We start from the raw sequence: 24,173 nt of genomic DNA, 5'->3' as shown, positions 1-24,173 counted from the left end.
CGTTTCAAGTATTGAAATTCATTTTCAATAATCTCTCCCTCTCTGCTTTGTCTGTCATTTCTTCCTCCAGATCAAGTCCACAAACATTTGCCAGTTGGAGAAGCTAGTTTTATTAAACCTCCACGTCACTGCTACTTTCTGCAATCAAGCTCTTTGTGCCACACAATGGGTGGAGGGACAGAGGGAATATTGTGTTGCATTTGGGTTAAAAGGGTGAATAAGGTGAATTAGAAGAAGATAGATTTACTTGCATTTCTTTGTAGAAAACTTTTGTATATTCTAGAAAAAAAGTTTTCAAGCAGGTTGCAGAGTGTAGTTCATTCTATACATACATATTAATTTTGGAAGTTTACGCCATAGGAGAACACAAGAGAATCGAGAATTGATATCCATACAAGCAGAAGACGTGTAGTTTGAGGAACTTGGAACAAACTTATTTACTACATTTTGAAAACCATGGAAACCAAAAAATTATCTCTTTTGTAAACCGGTCCATGACCCTCTTCAGAAAATGTAGTACATTGTTGCACACATTATTGTTGTTTTTTTGATTACAGGCCTCTGGGGTTAATTTTGTTTCCAGCGTTTTAAAGTTTTTGTTAGTTCACCTTTAAACACAGCAATACACAAAAACATTCGAGCTCTACTTCTGAACATCTCACTCTTTCACTGAATTATGTAAACTGGTGTCCTCAGCGTGGCTATATAAATTAATTCAGTACAGTCATGGACAAATGTCAAACATGTACGCCCATGGAAAATGTAACAAAATTAAACAAACACATTTTGAACTGTCATAAAAAGTATTGTGGTTTGAGATGGGAAAAAAAAGTTATTTTATTTTTCAAATGATTTTTGCAGTAAACCCCGCTTGATGTATATTTTTACATGAAAAAGTGAAAATAAATTAAGTTCCTCCAACAACTTATCTGTCTACTCTAAATTGTATTTGTTAATGAAGTCATGTTAATGGCTCAATGATTCTTTCAAGAGAGAAACAAAAGCATATCCTTAGATATCTGAAAGAATTGTATACCATTTTATTGAACTTAACACAGAGCAAAACTTGTACTTAAACATCTTGACATACATTGTAACAGCACTTTACACAGTCCAAAACAGCATCACTATGCTCGGTATTTCCTTCATACCGAGGGAAATAAAATCTGAATATTTGTTATATAAAACTGTTTTAATTTAGGGTGGCATGAAGAATAGCATGGCAGCGAGCCCTAGGCCATGTTTAGATGGTTCACTAATTAATGCTAAATCCCTCTTGATATGCAGCTCATTCCTCCATCTTCAGTAAAGAATTCATTGACTCAGAGCTAAACTGGGCTGTGGGAGAATGCTGATGGGGATCTATGGCTTGGGTCAGAGCCTTGATGTTGTGGCGTGTTGGCCACCATATACAGAATTACTTTCCCGGCTTCTGCCTGTGTGTGGGGCATGTCACTGTCACTCTGTCCGGCCCTTATCTCCACCCGTCTAGCACCAAACGGATGGCAGAGGTCCTGGTTGGTCTGAAGTGGGACGGGAATGTCAGGGTCATAAAATGTGACCTTAACCATCCACCTGCTGGCCACATTCCCCAATAGTCTTTTATAGGTATAACCAGACTGGAGCCATTGGCTATAAATATATAAATTTTTGGGGGGTTTTATGGGGTTTTTTTTTTTTTTTTGGTTTATTTTTTAATTGGTCAACCAAGTGAGGAATTAGATATTTTCTAACTCTGTATTATTTTCAAAAGAGATAGCATTATATACATGATCACAATGATTTGATGTCTCATGTAAAGACTTACAGTTGGACACATTGACAGATTACAGAGGCACACGGGCAGTTACAGAGCCCAAAGTCTATAATGCTTTCAGCTAAAGAGGATGAGCTTATGGGATTTTCAGCACCCACTCCACAACTGGCCTCTTTGAAAGCATTAAAGGCAGAGTGTCTTTGTTTTTATTTCTATTATACCACAAATATAACAGAAAAAACTACACAGTGACAGTCCATCTTTTCTTGTCATTCTTCCTGGTTGACTGAAAGTGCAGGAAAGTTTCACAAACACTCGGCAGGATGGCAGCTGTCTTCATGGAATCCAGATAAAAATAGCTAAATCACCCCTCCCTTATTCTGTTTTTTTTTTCCCCCACCCACCCCTCACCCTTCAAGTGAGTGATGATTAGCAGCTCCTGAACACATCCTGCCTTGCTTTGCTGACACATTCATCATCTCTACATGTGCCGCTGCACTCAGTCCCCAGTGTGTGCGTCGTTCAGGTCTTCAGGCATTTCTCTGAACAGTGTGCTGCTGATTCTGGTCACTCAAGTGTCTGTATTGTACATAATGTACCAGCCGGGGTGTTCAGGTCACACTATTGTGTGAGGTGAAAGTTATCCAGAGTATTTGTGAGCACCAGCTCCTCTGAAAGAGCATGCTACAATTTTCCCTAATGGGTAATTTTGTCTGCACAGATAATCCAAATCCAATAATCCACTAACAGACGAGGGAGACCTCGCCCCGTTTCTCTTCTCTCTGCACACTGTGCTGACTTGGTGGTGCACTGCGGATCGCTTTGTCTAAGGCCTTTCCCTTATTCGGAGCATGGCCCCTATGTAGCCGGTGGCCACACTGTTGTGAAGAGTTTGAAAGATATCACAAGGTTGCTTTAAATTTTTACGACAAGAAAAATAACCAGGAAGATGAATAAGTGAGCTCAACGGGACACAGATATTTTAGAGTTTACCAGTGTCGGTTTTTGAATAGCTGAGCCACGAAACAAGGCTCGGACCACCTGTATTCATAACATTACATGAAAGGAAATATATGTGTAAACATATCAATTAAATTTAAGGTTTATAGCCATGCTAGCAGCTCTAGGGATGGCAATGTTGGTCTGTTGGTCGGCCCACCACTTTGTTCCAGGCTTAAATTTCTCAGCAGCTATGGGCTACATTGCCATGGATTTTGGTGCAGGTCTCCATGATGCACAGAGGATGAATCCTAATGATTTGTGATTCCCTCGTGTGCCCTCTAGTGCCACCAGCTAAACAAGTTTTCAGATGTCCTGCGACATATCACAACATCTACTGGATGGACTAGTGCCATTTATGGTTCATATAGACTTTGGTAAGACCCTGTATTTTCATCTAGTCCCAACATGAGGGTTCATATTTGTGCTCAACAACTATTGGATGGATTGCCATGATATTCAGTACACACATTCCCCTCAGGATCAATTCTAATGTAGCACCGTCATCAAGTAGAATTGTTACTTTGATCATTTGGTTCATAACTGAATATCTGCAAAACTAACAACATTCCCATCACCACCTGCTGTGCTTGTTTTGATTGCTAAGTATCAAATGTTAGCATGCTAACATTCTAAATTGAGATTTTTTTTTTATGTGGGCAATTTGGATTTAATCTAATTCCATGAATTTGCATACTAATACTGAACGTCAGTATTCCACTCATCTCCACATACAGCAATGGTAATTTGGATGTATCCATTACCAAATTTGGCTTTGGCATGTAACATATTTTACCCAACATTTAAGTAGCAAACAACCCATTGCTAAAAATCCAAAGCACAACATTTTGCTTTATACTTCAACATAATCTTTAATCTTTATGTTTGAAATGAATATTTATTTAAAATGGTATTACAGTTATCACTTTTTTTTATTGCACCTCCAGCTTTGTGTTTGTCAGTTCTTTAACTGCCAGTCCTGCGGGTGCCGGTACTATTAAATTGCAGAATATACGGACATAATCACTTTGTATACTGGTATTCATACATAAATGCTAAGCACAGCTTTGAGCCTTGTAGCATTGCACTGACATGAACATAACGCAAGATAAATAACACCCAAGCCAGTAAGTCCATCCCAACCTCACAACCTTTAATTACCTACCTGCCTCAGTTCCTCCTCTTTCCCTCTCTGTCTTTAATTCGCTCACAGGGATTATGCAGTTCAGTGTCAATACTTATCCTAATACTTCAAAGGAGCTTTATACAGAAAGTTTTAATTTCAAACTCCCCTTAGTCCTCCAAGTGTACACACAGTGTCCTTAAAAAGAGCATTGCCTCTGCAGAAGAAGTCGACACTCCCTCTCTGTTAACGCGCGGCACAACACACACAGGTGCAGGCAATTTCAGCACTTGCTTTGCATGTGAATGGATTACAGAGAATGTGCTTAAAGTCTTATCTAATAGAGTTGATTGTGGATGTCAGGCATTATAGCAGATGTCAGGGGGAAGGCTTTGGGCATCACCAGAGCCACACAGAGTAGCTGAAGTAGCTTTTTTTTTTGAAGAAGAAGAAGAAGAAGAAAGCATGTTCCCAGTAAACATTTTTAACAGTTAATTCATTTTCCTTATGTACACAAAAGTTCCCTTGAGGCTGTCCCTTGCTTTGGCCACAAAAGCTGTTTTTCTTTTCGAGTGTAGAGGCTGAGCCACAGCTGGTTTCCCAGCATCACCTCTACATTTCTCACTCAGGTGAGCATTCCCTGTTTCTATAGCACTGGCATCCATTTCGTGTTTGAGCCTTGGTTGGTTGCTTTCACCAACTTTGTCAAAACTGAACCCAAAATTAACTACGTGGTTAGCTTATCAACCCTCTTGAAGTAAAATCTGATTGCAATGTTCTTTATATAATTTATTGTCATCTGTTTTGCCTAGACGTGGTAACACGTTATTTTATCAATGTCCCCTCGAGAGTGTTTCAGTTTGAGCTGTTGAAGTTCAGTCAACACTTAGAGTTGTTAATTTTCTTATTTGCTGAATCTAGTATTTTCCCCCTTTTCACTAAGCAAGCATCTTGCATTTGGATGCATATTAAACACTGCTGGTGTCAGCAGATGTGTTGTACTGCCCAAATTTGGGGGACATAAATTAACTAAATCCATATCCGCCCTTAAGATTATTCCTTTTTTTTTTTTGTCCTGTTTTTTGATCATCAATAAAATCTAAAGGTCTGCTGATGAGACATTGCAAATGATTCAGCAGAAACAGTATGAGCTTATTTTTTTTTACCTTTTTAGACATGACATGTTTGTTATACAGCTCTCTGGTCTGTTGTAACAACACCATGTCAACCTGTGTGTGTGTGTGTGTGTGTGTGTGTGTGTGTGTGTGTGTGTGTGTGTGTGTGTGTGTGTGTGTGTGTGTGTGTGTGTGTGTGTGTGTGTGTGTGTGTGTGTGTGTGTGTGTGTGTGTGTGTGTGTGTGTGTGTGTGTGTGTGTGTGTGTGTGTGTGTGTGACATGTCAACATCTGCATGCTTTTTTTTATCTTTTATAGTATGTTCATTTAAACAAACTATCTAATGGCTTTTTTTCAATTGGTCAAAGAGGATAAGCATAGTAGATTGCAGGCCATGTGCTAACTAAGCTTTTACGTTAATTACATCCAAAAGAGTCTGATTGTGGATAATGTCAGAGTCTGCCAGTCGACAAAGACACTCATCCAGTCTTTCTTGACTTTAGCTCAGCTGGCAAATAGTGAGAAATTATTCAGTGTACATGTGTAGCTTTTGCCAGGTAGTAAGATATAACAATGAAAATAAATGTCCCCACTAAAACCCCCAACTCAAGGTCATAATTTATTGTTTCTCTTTTTTACTATATTTGACCAAATTAATTGTTGTGTGTAAAGTGTAAATACTGTTTGTGCCTATATTTAAATTGTACTATATATAAAAAGTAAATTAGCTGATCCATTGCCTACAGTCAACTTATTAACAACTTACTAACACTTACAACTGCAGACTTGATGTTTAAGAAACATTATTAATGACTTGTTAACGTATACCTGCAGAAGTGATGAGTATTATAAAGTGAGAAAACCCCTTAGAATGTATTAATGGCTAACCTATATTGCCTTTGCATTATAACAAAATATTTAGCATTAAGTCATTTTTACACAACCTGGCAACCCAAATGTGTTCCTACTTATGGCTCGTAACTGCTGTGTAAAGCAAAACTACATTATTAAACAGCCATTAATAAAGCCATTATTCACAACTGCCATTCATAAAGGAGGTAGAAAGTAACAACATTTCTTTTATTGAGGAAACTTGACTAGATTTCAGTACATTGTTGTTAGAAGACAGCTTGTTGTTGATATATGGAAGTGCTACACATGGCACAGCGGCGTGGAATGACAAGACATGGCAGTGCACACCCATGAATTTTGTTTAAGCTAAATGCTAAGAATGTTTCACACTTTGTCCTCACTGCTATCAATCATCGTGAAGTGTTTGCGTGTCTTTGGCAATTCTCAACACTCAAAAAGACACATTAACAAGAGACATTAAAGGGGGGGGGAGGACCTGGGACAATTTTGCACACACTGACACTGGCAGTGTAAAAAATAGTTAGTAAAACTATTAGTAAAACGACTCTTTAATGGCATCACTTGAAATTATTTTTAAAAATGTTGCTCTTATCTTTTTTTTTTTTCATCTTTTATAGACCTGCCGTGATCTCGCTGGAATTTCCCGACCTTTTGTGAGCTCCTTTAGGTTGTACAACTGTGGAGAGAGACAGAGGGAGAAATTAAAGTCGATATCACATGAAAGGGGACTAATTCTTATGTTTTATTCATGTGAGTAAAGGATTAATATTCACAGAAATGAATTATAGACAAGCCGGGCACAGGTCAGATGAGCTGTTCAGTTTAACTTCAGCTTAGAATCGTGTGAGGGATCTAGATGCTTCCCCTAAGGAGCTGCTTGTGATGTCTGGGTTTATTACAAAAGCCTTGGCAGAGTGTGGGAGATGTGGGATCTAACTACATCACATGGCGTAATTACACTGATGGCAATTAAAGTTTGCCTATAAGTGCCTGTGTCCCAGCTTGTGGGATGTTCAGCGTTTAGTGGCAGTCATTAATTTAAATGGAAAATTACATTATATACATAAGCAGTTATTGTTCTTATTCAAGGCTTAGTCCGACAATCCAGATGTAGTCCTAATGTATATGTTGTTGAAACGCCAATCTCTTACGTAACTGTAGGGGTTGCGATGTGAGTGGCTTAAGCGTAACTGTGATTGATTACATTTAAATAAAAGTTACATAATATAATCTGCAGAGTATCTGCAGGTCTTGAAAAGTCTTTAAAAAGTCAGGTGCCTGACAAAAAAAGGTCTTAGAAGTTATTAAAGTCTTAAATGGAATTTACAAAAGTCTTCTCTTGCCTGCCATAGCCAGTATTCTCAATTAAAACATATGTTTGTGTTTGATTGTGGGTTGCCAGGAGACCTTATACACCTTTTTAACTAAAAGTGGGATTGCTACAACAGTGGAGGAGGCTCTTAATCCTTTTTGTGGACTTTTAGTCAGCACCATCAGACCTGTAGCAAAACACACTCAAGTGTCGATTTAGCAAAAACTTCATTAAATAATCCACCCATTTATGGCCATTTATGTGGGTCGAGATAGTGTTAATTTAATAAAATATATCATTAGGAATTATTGTCATATACTACTGGGAAGTACTAAAAAAGGAAAAAGTTGTGTATAATAAATGTATCATCTGTACTGATTTTTCATCAAACTTTCATGCTGTGGCCGGAGTGATCATATAACGGGTATTAAATTCTATGTGGTATTAAAAAGATCTCAACAAGTCTTACATTTAAGAAACCCTGTGACTGATACTATCAATATGGATCTCAAATCTTTTGACTGAAAGGAAATACGTTGCTTAATAGTAATCTTTTGTTGTCGTTTGTTGTTTCACCCTCTCTTAATTTGTCCTGTTTATGTTGACTGAGAATAGGCCAGACAAGATATTACATCCTTGAAAGCACATAGGGTTCAAAACACAATGAAGTTTGTGGCCTTGTCACTCTCTGATGATTTCATAACAGACTTATACCGTACAGTGCCTTCAGAAAGTATTAATTCCTGCATTTTGTTGAAGCTGTACCCTCCATTCGAACATGTTTTCCCATTTCTCATTGATAGATTAAAAACATTTGCCAATATTAATACATCCTCATAAATATGTCTCTGAGTCCTACATAAACCTGAGGTTTCTTGAGACCCATGTTTGCTCGAGGCTCACTGTAAGTGTGTATCTTCAACCTTAGCCAGGGCTTTACTAAGGATTTTAGAAAGACTTAATTGCCAGGCATTAAAAGAAAATTTATGTATTTTTTTTGTTAATTTTATTTCCAAACATAAAGATCTAAATTCTGTCAAAGACTTTTCTAGGCTATTAGTTATAAATATACAAAGTCTAAAAATGCTGGAATCAGCCCATACAATACAATACAAGTTTTTTAATTGGAAATCCTCACAGGTTGGGAAAACCCTCAAATTTCCAGAAACAAGAGAAAAGGGGATAGCCCTTATCAAATCTGTTCTGAATATCCACCATTCTATCCTACTAAATGTGAAAAATTAAAAGATAACTCAAAAGCATCATACTTCCATGATTGCATTGAAAATAAATGTTTAAATAGTGAGATAATGTGTACAGTAAGTCTTACTCCAAACAACACCGTTATATAGAGGTCAATCCTGATAAAGATGGACTGGCTTTTCAAACAAAAATAGCCAGCAGATTTCTGTGAATCAGTGGCTAATAATCCCCAGTATTATACCAGAGGTCACAAAGAATATTAGAGACCTATTGCAACTCTAACATTGGCACCATGGGAGTATTAATAGTAACGTCTGGTGCCAAAGATACAGTGGTATATTATTTGGTATTACAAATAGGGACAGGTGGATGTATGCAACATACTCATATACTCTGAGCCAAGTAAATATAGCTGTGAATGTGCAGCTCAGGAATGTGACATAGATAGTAGAGGCTGCAGAGTCCAACTGGATGAACAGAAGCTGCTGTTGGACATTGTATTTGGTATATGGACACATCAACAATTTTAAGTTAAGCAGGCATTAAAATTCAAGTATAGTACTACTTTACCTTAGCAGCCCCCTCCGTCTTCTCTATTTCACCATTATCCAGAGTTTCCAGAGTTCTCGTTAAAACCACTAGTGGCTAAATCCCAAACTTGTCTTGAAATTTGTGAGTTAATGTCCTTCATATCTGCAGTGATTCTCCGAGCCTGAACAGAAAGCTCCCTGCTTATGCTGTGGACTAGAGATTAATTTTAAGTCCTTACCTACGTGCTTAATGTGGTAATATAATGTATCGAGTGATTAACTGAAAATTAAGGAACCAAATGGAGCACTTTGCAATCATTTTGAGAACTCCTTAAAGAGTTATAATGAAGGTGCAGTGCAGAGGAGGTGTTGAAAAACCCCAGCTCTGCTATTACTGCTGTTCGGCATATCCGTGCACCTTCTTGCATTTCAATTACTTAATTCAGATTCATACATTTTGATTTATTTGACCCAATGATTGTGTGTTGGTGGGATACAATGAGTTTCCAAAGCCACTGAGAGTTAGTCATCCATTGTTCGTTATATAATGCAGCTTTAATTAAAGTCAGTCCTTCTTGATGACCTTTATATCTTTTTTGACAATAAGAAACAGACAAATGGAGGAGGTTGTATACAACTGGCAATTTAGAATACATAAAAGTACAAAGCCAGATACTTTTTATATTGTTCTTATTGTCATCAAAATGTATTGATCCTACATTGCATTGCCTTTTTCGTCAAAGCCTAAAATAGATTATTCTTCTGTGTTATACTGTTGCCCTGAACCTAATAAAAACATTTCAACGTGCCACACTCTTGCACTGGGTGACACATTCCTTCATTACAATGAACATGGGCATTGTAGTTTATTTTAAGTCAGCCCTTGCATACTTTAAATACTCACTAGCACACCAAATGTGTATTAATCCACAGCTGAGAATAGTCCCCCCAAAAAAGGCACTATTTACTCCTGTTTGTGTAACATGTTCTGAAAACTACAGTGCGCCCAGCTGTTTTAGGAAATTACTAAGCCTTTTTGAAAATGTAATTATTTAGTGAGATTAAGTTTTACATGCCACAGACAGGGTAGGGAAGTATTGAAAGACCGACAAGCGTATCCTTAGTTTTGGTCTTCTAATGGGTTTATTGACAAGTAGAAAAAATATAGAATATTGCCAGCCTTGCCTTTTTAAATAGTTAGATATTTTCTCATTTGTTGTTTTGATGATGGTGGTAGTGTGTGCTGTCAAATACATATAAATCCCCAATACATCTCCAGTAGTTTGCGATGTGGTGACTGTGATGTAAAGACTTGAAACATCTGTTTTTGTTAAGTGTCTTCCCTCATTGATTCAGCTTTTCCTTTTTATTTGTTGCTATGTTGTTGTCAAATCGACTTAATCCCTAACCATGGAAGTCTAAAGGATCTCTACTCTTTTGATTTAATCCTATTGTTTCAATCCACTATATATGTCCTTTCTTCACTATATTTTCTTTTACTGAATTAATTCAGTAAATTCAAAATCAACAAAAAGAGACCTATTTAGAGCAGTAACATCCTTTCCAATGCTGTAGAAATCCGTTGGCTAACTGAGGCATACAGCACATCATGTGCTCAGCCATGTATGTGCAGCCTCGGGGTTTGTTCATATGCATGCAGTCTTTCAAGATTTTTCAATTCAGCACTTAAGACTGCATATCTTTGTCCTAGCTCAGACGGTATTTGGTTCTTTGATTTGTGCAAAGTGAATGAACACACAGCACAATATGTTTGTAAAGGAAACCACCCAGAAGTGACACATCTATGGGTGAAATTAGTAGATTCATGCAGTGTGATTAGTCAGTAAGGAAGCCAATGGACAGTGTATCACCCAGACATGAATGGAAACTCATTGTTGTTTCAGTTTTAATAATAAACTCAGAGCGCATTACATTTCTAAAGAGAAATGTATGGGCTATAATCATTCTTATGATGATATACAAGGCCTTAATCTGAAAACATGAATTGTAAACATATGACTTTTCTTCTGAGAATTTGAAATGACAATATGAACTTTCTACAGAACTTGGGTGAGGCTTAATTTTGGAAGACATGTTCTCACTATAAGAAAACTATATATTAAACATATATTTAATAATACACACATTATATTTGAATATCACTGTCGGACATTTAAGCTAAAAAGAAACTGAAAGACAACAGATAGTATTTGTACATTTTATTCATCCATGAAAAAAAACTTTTTTATATATATATTTTTACAGGGGTTGTTTCCCCATTGTTGTGCATTTTCACAGTTTTAAATATTTGCCAGAACTGACCCATTTTCAAGTATTGGTGTAAAAGTCAAAGCCAAACAAATGAACACAAAATGCTTTAACTATTTCAGTGTATTTCCAGAAAACAAACCAAACAAAATGAGATACATACATAGTCGCTCATATTATCTTATGTGCTACATTTAGGGTTGTATTTAAACCATTGGACTATGTTAATTTTTGAAGTAAGGAGAACAGCAAGATGAAATGTTCCTAACTTTTCTTTTTCATGAGATGAAACCAAAAGTGGTCTCGAGTGTGAACTTAGAGGTTTTTATTGGTTTAAATAAATGGATGATGATTCACTGATGTCTCATAGGGGTTAAAAAAAGAAGACATAAAGATCTGAAGCAAAGGTAGCAGCCCTCAGAAGAACTGAAACGGCGTGGGTTTAGGAGAGGAGGCTTTCTTTCCCTTGGCACAGCCCTACAAGCTAATAACACAACAACAAAGAATCTTCCACATGGCTACATTTTGCATTTGTGATATTTATCTGGAAATACAAAGACACTAAATATGATAAACAACTGAAAACCTATTAAGTGCCAAGTGTTTTTTTTTTTTTTTTTTTGAGTTCACAAGTCACTCGCAATGTCCTACTGCATAGTTTTGGCTTTGTCCAATTTTGGCACTTTTTGTCCTCCATAGAGTAAACGCACATTGTGCGATTTATTTATTTTCTTCCTGTGGCTTAGTTAAGGAAGCACATAAAGCATCTATGAAGTTCTTCTGCTGTGTGAACATAAAATACACATCGTTAACACATTTATAACAAATTCAGACACACACAGAAGCAAATTAGTGCCCTTTTCCTACAATATAACATGAAATGCTATTAATAATTGACAGGCACCCCACTCAATGACCTCAATGCTTCCATTTCTGTTTCATATTAAAACCTACTCACTCTAGTTTAACAACACAAAAGATACACATGTCACTTCTTGTTTATTAGTAAACAAGTGTGTTTGTGCATATGGCTTTGTTAGCATGTGCATGTGCTCAGACGGTCCACGTGCAGGGCCGATAAATGAGTTCACACTGCCAATGTGACACCGCTGTGACAATCAGATACCACGCCAGGCCTGCCTCTTTCCCCTCAGGGTGTTTGTGTGTTTGCGAGGGCAAGCTCTGTCCCTATTTTATGACAAGGACGTTACCTTCCCTGCACTGTGTGTTTGTGTGAGAGAGACAGCGAGAGAAAGAATCATGACTCAACAACAGCAGAAGCACATCAGTGAAACTCCTCATCCTCCCCAAATCCCTCAAAGGGGATTTAACACACACGCTCACACGCAAACATGTTGTGAATCCTGGCCACCCTGCATGTCAAGGTTTAATTACATTACGTTTAGTCCAACTCAAGTACTATACACAGTGTCCATAGGTCATCGCAAAGACATTACGAGGCAGTCCACGATACAGAAATGGCCCCCCCATACATTAGGTCAAAACATGAGCTGCAGCTTTTTCTGCTGCCTTCAAAACAAACCACAAATTGAAATAACTTGTGGTTGACATCCAAGTTCTGCTTGGCAAATGTCAATGTTATTTTGAGCTGGCTTTAATGTCTAAATGGATTCGGTTTGTTGTCACCTTCATATTCATTCCCCCACTGTCACTCAGCAGTCTACAAGTACATTTTAGGACTTTCACAAGCCCCCCACCCACCCACCTTTGCTATTTGACCTCGGCCAAACCTCACCCGTGACTCTAGCTGGCCCTTGCGTTGCACAGCACGACTCGGCACAGTTCAGTCCATCTAGGGCATGTAACTGTGTCACAGCAGATCTAATTATGACAGCAGTCCCCCAATAGCCTTTTCATTTCCATACTCCTTCTTCCTTCACCACCAATGCCCCGTGACCCAGCCTGGCTCAAAGGCTAGCATGGTTACACATGAACCAAGCCGAGCAGGAGTTAGAATGTAGTTATAATGTGAACAAAGCAGTTTAGCTGGTGGTATCAAATGGACATCATGGCTTGATGTTTGAGCTCTGGTTCAGCTGTTATTATTTAAATTGTGCTGCATTAATCTACATGGTGCTCTGCAGAGCTGACTGAGTGTAAGGTTTCGCTCTCATATTATTGGATTTACGCTCAAAACCATTTCACTCACGATGAAATAAATATTTAGACATTTTGGGAAATGCTTGCTTTCTTGTTGAGTTAGATGAGAAGATTGATATCACTTTCATATCTATATGTTAAATATGAAGCTACTGCCAGGATTAGCTTAGCTTAGTTTAGTATACAGACTGAAAGCCAACTTGTCATTTGTACACTTTGGTCTTTGTATGGATTAAACAAATGAGAAATAGTGTGTTAATTAGTGAGCTTTAGAAGTGCTGGTAGGCTTATTTTGTTACCTTTGGACAGAGCCAGGATAGCTAAGCTAATTGCTGGCTGTAGATTCATATTTTGCATACAAACATGAGAGTGGTATCGATCTTCTCATCTAATTCTCATCAAGAAAGCGAATAAGTGCACGTCCCAAAATGTCGAGCTGTTCCTTTGAAGTCTTGGTAGAAATATCCGTTAAATCACAAAATAATTCAGTTTTGCAATGGTAGGATGCACAGAAAATCTTATAAAGGTTGATGAATGAATGCTCTGAAGTAAGGAGATGCTTATACACTCAAACAGCAGCAGCTTACTGATCTTTGTGAAATACAGACAGATTATTTCTTTGGTTGGAGCCAAAACACAGGGGCTCGCAAGATGTTGGTAACATCTGAAAGTGAAGCAGATAAAAAAGTAAAAAAAAGTATGTATACAGAGAGAACTTTTAAGCAATATTTTGGACTCCCATGATAAGGAGAAAAATAGCCCTGATGCCAAATTCTGCTTTTGAAAGAGTTTTCAGTCTGTAGCTGGAGCCCTTCTCAAACATTAACAGTTGAATCATTTAACATTGGTATTTAGCTGACCAGCGCTGCTCTTGTTTATGCGTGTCGTTGGGTCGTACATTTGCTGGCGGTGAAATAAAGGGAGGCAAGCCCCACATTTCTGCAGCGAGAGCTACAACTGGCAAAGCAGAGAAGTGGGTCATCTATATGCCAACCGAGCAGTAAGGATCAAACTTGCATGCCTCTTGCTCTGCTTTTCAGCCTCGACAGATAAAAACAAGAGAAAGAAGAGTGAAAGGCAGTGGGGGGGAAGGGAGGAGTGGGAGGAAGATCACTGGTGTAGATGAAGATTACAGATTATTGAGCATGAGGGACAAAAACACTGTTAACATGAGAGTCAGGCGTGTTTGGATTTCAATATTACAGAAAGAAAAGGGGTGTTGTTGATTTAAAGGAAGGCAACAATGATGTATACAATGTGTGTAAGATTGTCAGACCAGTGGCTAAAAGACAAAGCAGATACCCTGCTGTTTTTATTCTCCAGTTATTACGAGTCATTTACCCTGTGTGTGACTGCTGAGTAATCAAAGTATTGATTGTTCAGCGTGAGCAATGCAAACACTTAATTACTCACTGTGGCAAGAAAGAGTAGGCCAGACAAGATGGATGAAAAAAAAGAGAAGGGAAGGAAGTGAAAAAGGGGCCCTGAGATGGAGTGATGCAGAGAGAGGAAAACCTGACGCCGAATGCTACAACTGCCTATAAACAGTGAATGAAATGAAGCCAACTGAGAAGTGCTTTTGAGTACTTTTTGCTCAAGTTGTTATTGCACGTTATTGTGTTGAGTGCTATTGACAAGGGTTGGCTTTGCTGATGTTCTCTGTATGTCATCGGTACAGAGCATCTCTTCGGTTGCATAATGCACTTGAAGCACAACTAGTTAGCTCGGTTGTGTGACTGTGTCTATGCGTAATGCTGGTTGTACTCGTGAGACAATACATTTGTCAGGTAAATGCAACTGAACATAAAAGCCTAGACCTCTGACCCCGGGGTCTTCTTCTGTGGTATTGTTCCTGTCCTAAACCCACACTCCAGCACCAACAGTCTGGAAGAGACGGGACACATGAGCAAAATACTGCATTGCACTTTGTTTAAGGCTAAAAAGTTTGCAGTGGAAAGCGATGTAAACTTAAGGCAGCATGGATTGAATGTCTTGCATGTTTTTTTTTTAAAAAGTACTAAAATCTAGTATGTCACCCAATGCAATAAACAACAACAAACAAACAAAATTGAATGCACTCTCTCCCAGCCTATAAATAAAAACACAACTGGTATTCATACTCAAGGTTTGTGCATATCCATGTATGTAGCGTGTGTGCGGACATGGTCATGTAAATACTTAAAACCACCCACACTCACAAACCCCATATCACTTGGCCCAAACAGCCAACATATAAAATTAAAATAAAAAACAAAGAAATTCTTGAGTTCTTCATTTTTGCAATGATTTCATTTAGCACAGTGCGACCCGACCCAGTTTGAAGGTAGAATGGTTGCAGTTTGTTCGTTCCAGTTTTAAAAGTGTGTTCAAGCCCCCACCTCAAAGCAACAGCTGGTCTTTTTCTCAGAGCTGGTTTCGTTGGTCTCTGCCTGTTTTTCTCTCTGTCAGTCTTTTTGAAACATAAGACAGAAGAATATAGAGGCCAAAAAAGAGGGAAAGGGTTAAAGCAGTGAGCGCTGGTGACGAGCAGGAACAAAAGAAAGAGAACAAATAAGAGATGATACTGTTAAGGTATCCAAGGCCAGTCTGGTCAGTGAAACAGGTCAGTATTTGGGTGGGATGACCACTACCGGGCCACCACTCTTTGGCCGCCACATAAGCACCTGGGCGTCATTGGCGTTGGGCTTGACCATGGCGTTAGTAGGGATGGGCTCATTCTTGCCCAGGATCTGGGGCTGTTCCTGGGCTAGGGGCTCATTGAGAACAGCCCTGTGACCAAGAGGTTTCTCTGGGTCCACTCGGATGTGAAGTCGCATCCTCCAGCGGATCGTCTGCAGGACGAGTGTCTCTGAGGTGGCCTGGTTTATGGCCACCAGCCAGGTAGTAAAGCTCTGGTCGCGGTGGATGCTGCTAAGCTGAGGCACGTTGCTGTCGCTGACGGGCACACCCCAGGTCACGCTGGGGTAGAAATTGTCATTCATACTAACAGTGAACTTGCTGTCCTTCTTCGTGGGGCCTACGACGGTGCAGGTTTCTGTGGTGTTGCCATACCAGGGGTAGTTAACCCCATCCGAGTCGCTGATGGCCTGGATCTTGCCATCGCGCAAGTCAGGAAGCTCCCAACTCGACCTGGAAGTTAAAAGGAGTGACAGATGAGGATTTACCCAGAAATGGAGCTCATAGACGTTAAATGATTAAAGGATAATGGCAGTTTTATAACAACTTTGGTCTTTTGATCATAGTTTTGGTATAATAACATTGTATATATCATCATCACTACAACTAAGTCTGACAGGGCAAGAAAGCCAAGTGAACAACTACAATCGAGACAGTTTTTGTTGAAACCACTTCCTTTGGAGGTATGGAGCATATGTGAAATGTTGTGTGTAATTACACAGGAAATGTCATGCATGCACAATAAGTATAGTAAGCCAAAGCTGAAAAAGGAGATTGCCTGTAAACTGTGATGGATCTTTACAGCTGGCAGTATTATTATATTTTTGTATTAAGTTATTTTTTTGGCCTTTTATTGCCTTTATTTGACAGTTACAGCTGAAGATAGACAGGAAGGGGGGTAGAGGGAGAGGGGATGACACGCAGCCAAGGGCCGCAGGTCGGTTTCGAACCCTGGACCGCTGCAGCAAGGACTCAGCCTCGGTTCATGGGTCGCCAGCTCTACCCACTGAGCTAACCCGGCACCCTACTGGCAGTATTTATCATAACTTTTCGATTTGGCTTTGTTTTCTCTTCCAAATAAGTTATATTTCTTGACCAGACTGACAAAAATAAAATAAGTTGTAATAAACCAGAATTATCCTTTAAGTTCATCTCTGGCACACTAAACCAAACCAAAAGATTCCACATGTAAAAAGCTCTCCTATCTAATCCTTTCTGTATACCATACTAATTTGCATCTCAATAGTGTGACAAGTCTCCCTCTTGATATCACTGTACATCTAACAACACATGACAGAAACAAGGAGTTGACTCAAAGCCTCACAGTTGGAGCTTTCCACCAATTTTCAAACTGCTGAGGAAAAATACAATTCTACAATAAAATATTGTGACACACACAGCAGGCGACACCGAACGACTAAAGCGACCTGGTACCCCTGGCCTTTCTACCTATTGATTTTCTGCCTGCAGCAGGAAAAAGATTACCTTTCATTCCCTGAAGCTCAAGGGATCAGCAGGACATAGAAGATAACAGTGTGATCACCAGCCACATGACTTACTGCCTGCTTGGCCTGGCCTCACATTGTGATTTATGTATTCACCCAGGGGGTGAGATTAGCATGTCGGGCTTGATAATAGCTGGTCCTTGTGTGTACAAGTGTGTGCATGCATGCTCTTGTGTGTGCATATGTACATTTCTGTTCTGAACAATCACATAATCCTCTCAACTGGTGCCTCCAAAACAGTTTGCAGCAATTTTCCATTTTGTCATAACGTCCAATACTCTAGAAACAGTGAATATCTGCATCTGATTTTTAGTGGAAAACCTATTTATTATTTATGAGCACATGACTTGATATAAAAATTATAAAGCTTTTCCACTGTGCAGACAGTATGGCCTCAAAAGCACATGTGCAGTTGAACTAACAAGTATTAGTCCATAGCATTTTCCTTCATCTGGAGGTTCTTCCAAACTGGCGTGGCAAAAAAAATATTTTAAATTATACATCAAAAGCAAGAACATACTGTATCAGCAAGCGACAGTGGCATGGTGAGCAGGCGAAGTAGAGTAGCCTGCACTGCACACACATTCAATGTAGAGTCGTCTACCCGCTGAGGAACTTTGATCATGAGTGGGGAAAGCGTTGCAGAGATATGGCTCACTTCCTGTTTGTGTCTTCACTGCCTGCTTTGTCACAACCAAAGGGTCTGCAATAAGTGGTGTAAGTGTTTGTGACAGAATTGCAGGGATGTTAAAAACAATTCACTCAAGAAAATAATAATAATTTTTAAAAAAAGATGGCTAGATTAAAAATGAGTACTCAACTGCCTGGCTCCTGAGCATGTTAGGAGATTGTCAGTTATTATTAATATTGCATGCACTACTACTTGTAACCCAGGGGGTACTTCTGCAGTTATCAGGGAGTACTTGGACAGATTGTGGACTAACAAAACTAATTACAAACATATATCGAATATACAGCCACATATTGAGTGAGCTGTAACATTTGAACACCACAGGTTGTATTGCATGAGAGCAGATAACGGTTGACTAAAAGCGATGGATAAATGGTTGAAATACAGTGGATAGCTAACATTTAAAAGAATATAAATGGTTTAAACAGTTAAAAGTAATCAAACTGTTGAAATAGGCAAGTTTTAAAATAGAAGAAATGCATAAACAGTCTATAGTAGCTAGCAAGCAGATAAATGCTTAAAGTAGACTGCTAATAGTATCTGATAAAGGGTTAGTCACAAGTAATGGGTAAATCCTGTGAGGCTGAACGAAGCCGGAAACCACTGCTGTAGTACTGTATTTGGTTGCAATTTCCTGTACACCTATGACTTTAAACCTGATGAATGAATGATTTAAACCTTGCGTTTTACACATCAAAACTTAAAGCTCCTTACGAAAGGTTTGGCTGACCACATGGTACATAGCATAAGAACCCTGTTGAATAGCCAGACTAAGTGCACCCAAACATCTTCTTTTTTACAATACATTGTGACGATTGCATCAACTTTGCAGAAGAAGCAAGAACTTTTTGACAAAACCTCTAAATTGAAGCTCATTTTACAGGCTGAAATTAAGCAGACTAGACTGGTGGCAGCAGCTCACTTCCTGTTTCTGCAACGTTGCTGCCACAATCACTTCCATGTTGCAGGCAAACAGTTTGGAGTATCAAACTTCTTAGCTATTCTACCAAGAATATTGGCAGTTTTTGTCATTTTAAGAAACATTATAGCCATAAATGCTGTGAACAAACTGTATCAAACTTTTACCACAGATAAATATTTACTTCTATTTTGTTTCACTTATACCACAGTTCCTATTTTAGCACCTTTACATTTTTAGGGCAACACAAGAAGAATAAATACACACACACTGCACAAACCTACAAAACTCACTCTAAAAGACATGGACAACAAACTGGAAGAGAGATGATGAATGTGTCCAGAATCCCAAGCACATCATCCAGAGCCAACAGAGAAATCATCCTCATTACCATCCTCGGCTGTTCTGACCAATTACAGCACGCTGAAGCTTTACTGCCATCAAAGAAACTACTTAGTATGAGAATCTGAGCAGTCGGAGCGGACTCATCTCATGCATCCAAAGAGCGACTTAAAAAATGTACGTCAAGAATGGGTGGCCTTGCTTTGGTCGTGAAGTTTAATGACTTTAATACAATAGTATGCTACAGGGGTAGAAAAAAAGACAGGATTTGCATTAGTAAACACTGCTGCAGAGGTGGGTGGGTGCATTCCAACAACCCTGTATATAGGGTTATACATACTGGATAGTTAACTAAGTAACTAGGATTTACTAAAGGCATTTTTGAGAACTTTATCTTTTAATTTTGAGTTTTTTGGTTGCAATTTGGCAACAGATAACTTAAGAACTACACTAGTTGTCTAATTTTGCCTTAAAGGACCAGTGTGTAGGATTAAGTGGCATTTAGTGGTGAAGGTACAACTCCCTCGCTTTCACCTCCCCTTCAGAAAATGTAGGAGAAACTACGGTGGCTGCGAAACACGCTGGCTTACACGCTGGACCTTTTGTAAAGCACATATTAATTGTGAAAGTGCCGATTACCATCGCTCTTTAATAGCCGACAAAGTGACATTTAACCTAATATGACCCACTTTTATGCCAGCGTTTGTAATTTCAGAATAAAAGTCCTTTTAAGGTCACGCTATTTTGCATTCTGTTCATGCAATCTTTATAGGAATCTTTTACAACTTGATAAATGAGAGGGAAAAGGGCATAATATCGATTATCTGTTCATTCCTCCCTCTACCGTGTTCCAAGTCAAATACAGTACACTAAGATTTAGTCTCCAATTTTATGTTTTGGCCTTCAAAATGAGATCTGTTCTTTATTTTTGTTCATATTATGTTTCAAAATTGCATGTTTTTGAATGTGTTTGTATTCCTTCCTATGGAATCAGTACATCACTATCTAACTAAAAACAGTGTTGCTTGGATTCAAGAGGCAATGACTGTAAATAGAAATGCAGTTTAAAAAAGGCATTGATCACATTGGATTTTTTAGAGAGTAACTGAGGGTTCTCTCACTGTCTCACGTTCTTTCGCTCTCACACCCATATGCAGGGCCATACTGGGGTGGGGGGTGGGGGTGTTGGGGAGGGGACTGTGTCTCTAATCTTAGACTTGCAGCACTCAAACATCCTCAGCTGCAATGTCTGCAGATAAGGCATATTTTGGGTACATGTCATCGTGGTTGTGGTTGCCCGCTACAGGATATAAGATGAACGCTGTTTGTCTAACATTTGTACCAATATCTCACACACACACACACACACACACACACACACACACACACACACACACACAGAAAAAGAGAAAGAAAGGGATGTTTACGACCATACTGTGTCATGAACATATTGTCTTAAAGCTGAATTTGCTCACGTTTGTCTCGTTTATAACCGCCGGTGAAAAATATGTGTATTGACAAGTGGAGGGATCTGAAAGGTCATAGCAATTATTTTCCATCACAATGTCCTGCTCCCATATCTGTCCTGTTTTGAAGTACTTTGTAGCCCGCAGGCATGCAGCCACCAAGCCTGCTGATTGAATATTAAAGTGCCCTTACAGACAAGTCCATTTATTTTACTTTTCTATAAATCTAATACCTGAACGCAGATGTTAACGTGTAATGTGCTGATTACATGGCGCAGTGATGCTGGCAGCCCGGATGCAACCACAGACATGTTTCACTACTTCAAAAACTTTTCCACAGAAGAGCATTATTTGTCATTTGTGTAATACAGAAACGGGAAATAAAAGTTCTCTTTCGGTGGTTGACACCGACTCTTTCAGTTACTCTGTCCATTAAGAGTTTGGCAGTGTTTAAGTTGGGTTTCTTTTTTGAAGTCCAATCTAGTTTAAATGCATCTTATTCTATTATCAGAAACAGTTTATTGTCGGATTTGTTGGCCTAAAATCTTTCAACTTTAACTTGTCCATGTAGTTCTCTATTTTGGGTGACAGCACTTCCCCAAAAAGTGTCTTAAGTGATCTCTTGTAGTTGGATGTTATTTATAAAATATATGTTAAAGTGCTTAATGTTCCAAAAGACAACATAACCATTCACTTGTGTTAATTAGAGCTCAAACCCTTAATTGATTAATATACTAGTCAACAGAAAATTAATCTGCAACCATTTTTCAAACAAAAAAGAAAGAAAGAAAGAAAGAAAGAAAGAAAGAAAGAAAGAAAAAGTTATTCATTCACAGGTTTCAGTTTTTTGCTGCTGTTTGTCACACAGTGAACTGAATTTGGGGACTTTTGGTCAGAAAAAAACAAGGGCTTTAGCAGTAATCAAAGGGCTTTATCCATCAGTGTTGGTGTTAAATATTCCCCACTTAAAGCATACTTATATTCCTCATCCATCCCTCCTAAAGTCTCAACCAAATGTGCTCAACAACCACAGTGAAACAGAGCCCATGATACTCACATCCCTTTGTTTCCATACGTATTGTAGAACTCCATGTGGTTACAAGCTTGAATCCAGCCGATGGTCCATGTCTCTTTAGTGGCTACTGGCGGCACCAGGACCCGGGCACAAGCTCGGAAGTGCGGTGTCCGGTAGCGCAGGACCACGCTGGATGACTCGTCGATGCTGGTGGGGTTGGGGTCGATGGAACTATTCACCTCCAGGACGATGATACTGTCTCGGAAACTCTTAGGCTTACACCTGATACTCTGGATACAGCCCATTGCATTAAATAGCAACACAATCCACAACAACGTCCAGAGGTCTGGAGGAGGAGAAAGACGCATGGAAAAAGCAAGAAAATCACCACAGTTGGATCCACATCATGCTCTTCCAAAAAAAAAAAAAAAAAAATTCAAAAGTGTTTATTTATAGCAGACTGTCTCATAAAAAAAAAGCCATGCATCTTTGATTCAAAACTACTCTCAGAAAAGGAGAAGATGAAGAAAAAGACAGGCCTAGAAAATCCTTATATTTGTAGAGCGCATGCTTTCCGGTGCGTAAACGTAACTTCACCAAACAGGCGCAGGTATACAATAACTTTTCCTTATCCGTGCACTCATGTTGTCATGCTGTCATGTTACAAATCATTGCCTTCTTAAATGCACAGTTATCGCAAAAGGATTTGACCTTTTGGCAACGTGCATCCATTTGGTAAGGTGTGTGTAAAAAAAAAAAAAAAGGTTCAAGTTAATTATGAGCTAAATAATTAACAAAAAACTGCTAATGTTACATTTTGGCGTCAAATTCTCTCTCGTGTGATTTTTTTTTTTTTTTGTATGTCAGTAACAAAGCTAATCCCTGGACTATCCAATGGCCAGAGCTCTTTGGTCCAGCTGGTGACAAGAATCATAATGAAAAAAATGTTGTGCTGGACAGTTGTGGCAGCTCAAGAGGTGAAGCTCACATTATGTTGAGCAGCCTGGGTGTCCATTCAATCCGCAATACAGCCTCAATCTAATAAAAAAAAGTCTAATTTAACGGTTTAACAGCGAGTGTTTTACACATGTGCAGATTAATGGCTCATGCTGTGCAACTGCAAGAATTGTGGTCTATTTTTAGCCGACAAAAAACCAAAAAACAACAACATGCAAACAAAAACAAACAAAAAAAGAAGTCTACCTATAAAACAATTCACTGGAAAGTCTCCAGTGTCTTCGGCAGGGGCGAGATCCTGGAGAGATTCAGAGTGAACGGCGGCTCGCACAGTTCTCCGGTCAGAGAGGTAATTCCGTTATCTCCCCGCACTGCCCGCTCCCGTTATTATTTCTCCCCCCGCCGCCGGTATCTGCAAATGACTTCACGTCCCGCGGAGACAGTAAAAGGTAGCGTTTTCCACAAGATCCCCGAAATCTAGTCGAGTTTGAGTCGGAGCGCCGCAACATCCAGAGGACACCGCCGGGTCAACTTTAGCACCCATTTGACCGGATCCATTCCTTTTTTTTTTGGGTGGGGGGGGGGATTTTAAAAATAAATAAAAACACACACAACGCCTCTGGAGGGGGAGAATTGTCAGCTGTCACATAGTTCGGACCGAGCCGACAGTTGCGGTCCCTGTCTGTGATGAGATGCGGTTCAGCCTATATTCCCGCACGGGCTGTCATTGCTCCGCGCTCGTCCCATCGCCGCCACGGCAGGTTCACCCCGCTACGCATTGGTCTATCTCGGCTGCCAGGGAAGCGGCTTTATAAGTACCTTTTTGAGACGACACTTCCGGTCTGGGCGGGAGGCATGCCGGGAGATGTAGGCACATGCGATTTCTGTCGGAAACTATTAGTGAATAGACTGCAGTGTGATATTAAAAGAGGAAAGGGGTTGTTGTTGTTTTTTGGTGGTGTTGGTGTTATTATTCATAACAATAATGAGAATTAAAATTTTCAATTATTATAGAGTTGTAGTAGCGTATTCTACTGATTAAATACTAGTATTCCTTCCAGGTTTTAACTTAGAAATGAATTCATAAAAACTTAATAATAGTAGGCTATTAACTTAACTTATGATATTAATCTATTCGGTTATTTTTTGTTTAGACCATCCTGTTTTGCCTATATAATTGTACATGTGGATGGTTTCGATCTAATAATAAAATGTAGCCTAATAATAAGCTGTCATTTAGCTTCAGCATTATCAACATTCATGCTTATGTTTATGTTTATTTTAATTTTAATTTCTTAAAGTGC

At 39.0% G+C, this 24,173-nt stretch overlaps 2 protein-coding genes across 5 annotated transcripts in view; one reads left to right on the top strand and one right to left on the bottom strand.

The window, feature by feature from the left end:
- Window positions 1–6,587, top strand: part of nup214 (nucleoporin 214) — a 34,790-nt gene extending 28,203 nt beyond the window's left edge. For 2 of the 3 annotated variants that reach the window (XM_051411595.1, XM_051411593.1), the window contains exon 36: window positions 6,482–6,587. In XM_051411595.1, the coding sequence (XP_051267555.1) occupies window positions 6,482–6,521 (40 nt within the window). In that variant the 3' untranslated portion in view covers window positions 6,522–6,587. Of the gene's footprint in view, window positions 1–70; window positions 925–6,481 lie in introns of those variants that run through there. The other variant, XM_051411594.1, reaches the window with a different exon arrangement.
- A 4,526-nt stretch (window positions 6,588–11,113) lies between these two features.
- fam78ab (family with sequence similarity 78 member Ab) lies at window positions 11,114–23,660 on the bottom strand. Of its 2 annotated transcripts, XM_051411600.1 has the most exons (3): window positions 23,116–23,660; window positions 21,955–22,258; window positions 11,114–16,427 (listed from the first exon to the last, which is right to left on the bottom strand). In XM_051411600.1, exons 2-3 carry the CDS (start codon window positions 22,215–22,217, stop codon window positions 15,902–15,904), a joined length of 789 nt encoding a protein of 262 aa, XP_051267560.1. In that variant the 5' UTR covers window positions 22,218–22,258; window positions 23,116–23,660; the 3' UTR covers window positions 11,114–15,901. The 2 variants fall into 2 exon arrangements, with proteins under 2 accessions (XP_051267560.1, XP_051267559.1); XM_051411599.1 differs by having other exon boundaries at window positions 21,955–23,660.
- Window positions 23,661–24,173: the final 513 nt, after the last annotated feature.

Source organism: Dicentrarchus labrax, unplaced genomic scaffold, assembly GCF_905237075.1.
Source record: "Dicentrarchus labrax unplaced genomic scaffold, dlabrax2021, whole genome shotgun sequence".
In the NCBI taxonomy this organism is placed as follows: domain Eukaryota; kingdom Metazoa; phylum Chordata; class Actinopteri; family Moronidae; genus Dicentrarchus; species Dicentrarchus labrax.
Note: the sequence above shows the minus strand (reverse complement) of the source record. Positions and strands in the feature narration are given on the sequence as shown.